Source organism: Sinocyclocheilus rhinocerous, unplaced genomic scaffold, assembly GCF_001515625.1.
Source record: "Sinocyclocheilus rhinocerous isolate Xijiao unplaced genomic scaffold, SAMN03320098_v1.1 scaffold299, whole genome shotgun sequence".
Lineage (NCBI taxonomy): Eukaryota > Metazoa > Chordata > Actinopteri > Cypriniformes > Cyprinidae > Sinocyclocheilus > Sinocyclocheilus rhinocerous.
In genome coordinates this window covers 1,125,780-1,132,137 of record NW_015652998.1, presented here as the reverse complement: position 1 = coordinate 1,132,137, position 6,358 = coordinate 1,125,780, and the positions used below count along the sequence as shown (strand labels likewise).

General features: G+C 37.4%; 1 protein-coding gene across 1 annotated transcript in view; it reads left to right on the top strand.

Annotated features, from left to right (window-relative positions):
• Positions 1 to 1,174: 1,174 nt before the first annotated feature.
• The window catches only part of LOC107715286 (neuronal PAS domain-containing protein 4-like), a 7,845-nt gene continuing 2,661 nt past the window's right edge, over positions 1,175 to 6,358 (top strand). Inside the window, exons 1-6 of the mRNA XM_016521363.1 lie at positions 1,175 to 1,349; positions 1,787 to 1,941; positions 2,043 to 2,145; positions 2,261 to 2,552; positions 2,654 to 2,763; positions 2,878 to 3,013. Coding sequence (XP_016376849.1) covers positions 1,175 to 1,349; positions 1,787 to 1,941; positions 2,043 to 2,145; positions 2,261 to 2,552; positions 2,654 to 2,763; positions 2,878 to 3,013 — 971 coding nt within the window. The remainder of the gene's footprint in view (positions 1,350 to 1,786; positions 1,942 to 2,042; positions 2,146 to 2,260; positions 2,553 to 2,653; positions 2,764 to 2,877; positions 3,014 to 6,358) is intronic.

The window sequence follows — 6,358 nt, the reverse complement described above, 5'->3', positions numbered from 1 at the left end:
TAGTCTCGCCCTTGTGATTCTGTTCGCCGATCGTTGACCTACGCTAGCCCTAGGACTATTCTTGTGTCTTCCCCGCCATATACCTGTTTGCCGCTGTTCGACCCTGCCTGTGTTTCTGACCTCCTCTGCTGTTAATAAAGCTTGCACATGGATCCGCACGTCTCACGTCTTGTCAGCCCCGTAACAACTACACATAATATTTAAAATAGTAAAGTGTATTAACAGTTTTTTTTCATATAATCATACAATAAATAGTTTTCAAATCACCTTATCAAACTGCAAACCTGTTTGATAGAATGACCCACCACAACCTATATTCGTTATCCGTCCCTTGGTTTAACTGCAGTTTGCTGTAAAATGATATTTCAGCGATCATGTTGCGTGGGGGATAAAGGGATTGCAGTCGTGGGATAAAACACTTATTTTCTTAATCGTGGTTATTGTTTGTTTTCTATTTTCATCGCATGGGTGGCATGATGTAATTGTTGATTGTGAGTTATCAGCCTCCTACTAATTGCTTTGATGAAGAAGCAACAACCACAGGCGCATCTACACTTTTCAATAAGCATATCACTGAAATACATTGACATGAGGTAGGCTATAAGTTTTTACTCCTTATCCCGTCCCTAAATAACAGCATTTCCCTGAAGCCAAGCAGCAAAATTCTGTTACAGCAGCTCGCGACAAGATGCACCTGCTCTGAGCGCGCAACAGGGTGGAGAGTTTGGGCCACTGCCGCCGTCTAGATTTGTCCAAATCTGGCTTTGCGCGTTGAAAGGGATCCCATATTTATCCTACGTCACTATCACAGCAGCAAAATGCAGAGATACTTGGAGATCAGATTCAAATCCATTTATGCACGCCCCCTCCCATCATTTCTTCATGTGCGCTCTCTATATAAAGGATCTGGAGGCAATGTTTCCATCAGAAGCTTCACGCGAAAGCGAGAGAGAAATCCATAGCATACCAACGGTAAAACTTAAGAGACGACAGAGGATATATGGGCAAAGAAAAAAAATTTTTCTCGATTACTAAGTAAAACATTTTTTTTAAGATATTATCCAAAACTTACAAGAAGTGGCGTCTGCCCGAAATGATGGCTGAGAAGCTCTAACTGCAGGCAGTTTTTACTCAGATTATTCGTCCTTTCCAACGATTCTTTGGACTCGAGAAAATGTACCGGTCCACTAAAGGAGCATCAAAGGCTCGGAGGGATCAAATCAACGAAGAAATTCGCAACTTGAAAGATCTTCTGCCCATCTCCGATGCCGACAAAGCTCGTCTTTCCTATCTTCACATCATGTCCCTAGCCTGCATTTACACAAGAAAGTCCGTCTTTTTCTCTCAAGGTAGGGTTAACTTAACAAGGACTTTTGCAAGATTAAACTGAGATTGATTTTGAATCGAGTTCTTGAGTTGCCATTCGAATATAAAGTTATTGATGTTGCTTTAGTTCTTCAGATCAGTGTATTTGCTTTTAGGTTCTTCAAAGGTTGAACGGTTCTTGAACATTACATGGTTTTCTAAAGAACTTAAGAACATAAAAAGGTGAATCAAGCTGTAAAATAATTTTAAAAACTTTAATTTTTACAAGCATAGAGCAGATATGTCATATCGGAGGAAGCTCTGTCTCTGTCCAGAGTTCTGAAAGTAGCTAGTCTCTGTCTATGGTGCTGATGTTGAGTTATTTGTGTGGATGTTGTGATTTTTTTTTGTTTTTTTTTTGCTATGTACATATTATAGTACAGATCTTTATTTTGAGATTTCCATGTTTTGTCTTTATCAGTGTCAGCAGGTCATGACATGAGCGGGAGCATCCTGTCTTTGCCAGAACTCTCGGATCTGCTACACACACTACCAGGGTTTCTCCTAGTGCTGACTAGTGATGGAAAACTCCTGTATCTATCAAACAATGTCGCAGAACACCTTGGCCATTCCGTGGTAAGAAACATAAATTTGAAAATAAATATTTTATATTTAACTTTTTAGTACTTTGTTAGCAATTGGTGCATGCTAAAAATAATTATTTGGGCTTCATTCAGGTGGATCTGGTGGCTCAAAGTGACAGCGTGTATGATATTATAGACCCAGCTGACCACTTCATCATGAGGGGCAACCTTGTGCCAATCACCACACCTGACTCAGGTAATTCACACTGTTGGTTTGACACATTCTTTTAAAATAAAGTATTTGAGATGTATTGTACATGATGTAAAAAATAATCCCCTAATCCTAATGTGTCACTCTTCTTTTTTTCCAGACCGTCTCTTTCGCTGCCGCTTCAGCACGTCCAAGTTTGTACGGAAGCAGGGATCAGGGAACAAACTGACGTTGGTTCAGGCACGCTGTCTGCCACCTCCATACCACACATCTTCCTACTGGACCTCCAATCCAGTGTGGGTGTGTTTTTGCTCCCCACTGGAGTCCAGCGTCCCTCAGGTTTCGTCAGCTAGGAATCCTCTCCCCACTCCTCCTGCGGAGCAGTCTTTCCTCCTGGCCTGTTTCCAATCTCAGCACAGCCGGGACATGAGAATCCATGCTGCTCAGGACAGGTACAGTATGAGTCCTGTGAATGTCCCTGTCAGTATATGATTATGTATTTGAGAGTGAGGGAATAATGTAGATTTGTTGTGTTTCTCTCTCTCTCTGACAGTGTAAGCGTGTACCTTGGCTATGACATAGAGACTCTGCGCTCTCGCTCATGGTACAGTCTGATTCATCCTCATGATCTGTCTCACGCCTCTGCACAACACTGCGCCCTGTGTGAGTACATAACTTTATTTGTTAAATTTTTACAGTGCATAAAGTTTATACCATATATCAAAAAGCTGGTCTAGTAAATGTGGTTTATTAATTGATCATTGTGTCCTTTTTCAGTACATGAAGGTGGGGAGAGGCAGGTGGAGATGGTGGTCCAGGTAGAGGCAGCAGATCACTCATGGGTCTGGCTTTACATTGTTCTTCAGCTGGAGACTGGAGAATATCCCATCAACAGCCACAACTATGTCATAAGGTATAAAGGCTACCAGCATTTACGTTTAATATACTATAAAATTAAAACAATTATATTTACAATTTTAGTAAAATTATATTATTATATAATAATAATTATCCAAAGATCAGCATTTATCTGAAATAAAAAGCTTTTGTAACATTATACACTATTCCATTCAGTATAATTTTTATAATTTTTTGGGGAAAGAAATTATAGAGATTAATACTTTTATTTAGCAAGGATGCTTAAAATTGATCAAAAGTGATGATAAAGGCATTTATAATGTTACAAAAGATTTCTATTTCAGATAAATAGTGTTCATATCGATATCGGAATTATATCGTATCGACCGAAATTAAGAAATATATCGTGATATCAATTTTGGCCATATCGTCCAGCCCTACGTTAAAATAGTTCATGTGGCATCAGTGGTTAAACCGTAATTTTATGAAGCTATGAGAATACATTTTATGTGCAAAGAAAACAAAAATAACGACTTTATTCATTTTTATTTCTTTGCGCACAAAACATATTCTCATAGCTTCAAAAATATCTTAATTTGTGTTTCGAAGATAAATGAAGGTCTTACTGGTTTGGAAAAACATGAGTAATTAATGACAGATTTTTCATTTTAGGGTGAACTTTCCCTTTAAATAAGCTTAAATTACACCAACTGGTACTTGGTTTGTTGCTTGTCTACAATGGTCAACTAAAGAAACTTCCAAAACACTACTAACTACTAACCTGTCCCACCTTCTATTAGGTGGCCTTAACTACTATGTACTTATTTAAATTAATAATTTACATGCAATGCACTTATTGTGTACATCCATGTTTTTACATTGTACTTATATTAAAAAAATTACCTGCTTGTAATTACATCTGTAATTACATTTATATTTACACTGTTGACCCATCCCTTACACTTTAAACAACCCTTAAACCTAGCCATACCAACAAACCTGTCTCTAACCTTACCCGTATCCCACCTCAAGAGCAGCAAAAGTGTTTTTCAATACAATATGAGCACAATAAGTACATTGTACTTATTTTTTATGTAAGTACATATTTAAGGCCACCTAATATAAAGTGGGACCAATCTATATTTTACAGTACGTTGCACAGCTGTCAAAGCAATTTAGCAGCATCAAATAAGTTCTTAGCATTAAATTAAACAGAACTCTATGAGAACGTGAATGCCTTAAACAGCACTGCATGATTATAAAGCTATTACCGAAAAAAGAACACAACCATATATAAGAACATATACATTTCACATGGGAAGACATTTGAAGCAAACGCTGAACATAAAACATTTCTCATCTTTAAAGACATGTTCTTCTTGACACAGTAATGACTGCCTGAGAGAGAAAAGAACAACCCATGAAGGCTTTCTGATCAGAGCCAAGCCACAAGCTGCCTGTATAATGACTGTTTCTCTAATTCTTGACCAGCATATCCAATCTCATTGCCCAAAAAGCCTGATCACACAGAACAGCTTGTGAGGCCTGAGGGTGAAAGGACTGAAAACAGAGCTTGGCCCTGATTGCTTCTAACACACCGATTTCGGGTTCAAAGCGCACAGCTGTGAGAGAGAAACAGAGCCCCGAGCCTGGAAGGTCAACAGACAGTGTACGAGGGGCTGGGGCATGAAGCGATCCACCCGGAGACAGCCAGCAGCTGCGGAGTGACAGCGTGAGCTGGCTGGACCGCACTCCTCTCTCACCATACAAAGACATCACGCCACATCGCTGTCATGGCTGTCAGTGCACCGACCAGCTCGTTAACAAAAGAAGAGCCAATCAGAGCTCTGATGCACACAATATTGACAAGAGCGTGAAGACTTTGAGTCCTTAAGTAGCCAATCAACACGGCAGACGGGACAGAAGTTAATTAACCAGACTTCTGTGAAAGGGGAGAAAGAGTTTGGGACATCAGCACAAAGGCAAATGAAAGGTTTGGTCGATTTGATCGCTTAATAAGGGATGCATTTTAGCATTCACACAAAGGAAGTAGCTTATGATGATATTCAATGCTCTAATTACAGGTTGCTGGAGTTTTGTTTAAAACTTTAAACACCCAAAATGAAGACATACTGTAGCCTATGTGTGTTTCAGAATCCCCCATCCTGCCTTGTTTTCACTGCGAGGGCAATGAGAGTTTAAGCACGCAGTCTTTGAAAACGAATGTTTATGTGTTTTCATGCGCTGAGCGTAAATATCGAGCTTTTTTGCCATTTGCGCAATATTTATTTGTGGAAGGAAAAAGGTTGACATGTTGTGGACGTTCAGCTCATAAAAGGGCTCACTCAGGTCCTGTCCCCGAGTACGGTCCTGTCACACGCTTCTTGACGTAAATTATTCCCGGCAAGTGAAGAAATACTTGAATCATTTCATGCAAAATATTGCCTCTGGCCTCTGGGTTGTGTACAGTAATAAATTCTGTTTGGAGCATGCAATGTTTTTTTTCCAAAATGTCGCAGTGACAGTTTAAAGACTCTGAAATTACAGTTAATTAAAGAGACCTTATAGTGAACCTCAACTGTGATTGGCAGGAAAAAGCTCGAGCATCATTTGGTGAGTTTATGCTTGTCAGAAATGTATACAATAGCAAAATCAGTGCAAAGTCATCTGACAGAACCAACAAAAAATTATGTCACAATATTTACATCATAAGAATTCAAAGACTGTGAACTAAAGGTTTGTAAGTATAAAAAAAGTACAAAACTTATGCCAAGTGCTTTGAAATGAAATCTTTGTATTCATTTTGGTTTCATATGATTTTGAAAACCTACTAATTAATTTAATGTCTTATGATGTAACCAACTAATAAAAAGTTATAACATATTTTCTTGTTTTCCACTAAGTGCACACATGATAATCATTATTTTTTTTTTTAAATCAAATAATTATATTTTTCAATTAAATTATTTTTATTATTATTATTCATAAGTTTCATTATATATTTGGGGAGTCACGCAATATAACATTCTAGGACATGAGCTAACCTTGCCATTTCATAAAAAGGTCTAATATTTTAAGATACTTACTGACACCCAGTCATAGGGATCTGATTTTGTCAGAAAAAAAGTATTTCAAATAAAAAGCTGAAAAATAATTATATAAATAAAAAAATAATATATCAAAATGAAATTTAATGCAGTAATTAAACCATTCTCTTCTTTGAAGATTCTTGAAACCCTGAACCATTCTCTTCATTGTATTTTAAGTCATTGTATGTACAGTATGAATTGCATTTTTGTATAAATTAATAGATCTGGATCTATCAATAATATCAATAATAATAATAATAATAATAACAGTTATTAATTATTCTTATTATATTAATAATAGTAATTTTTAA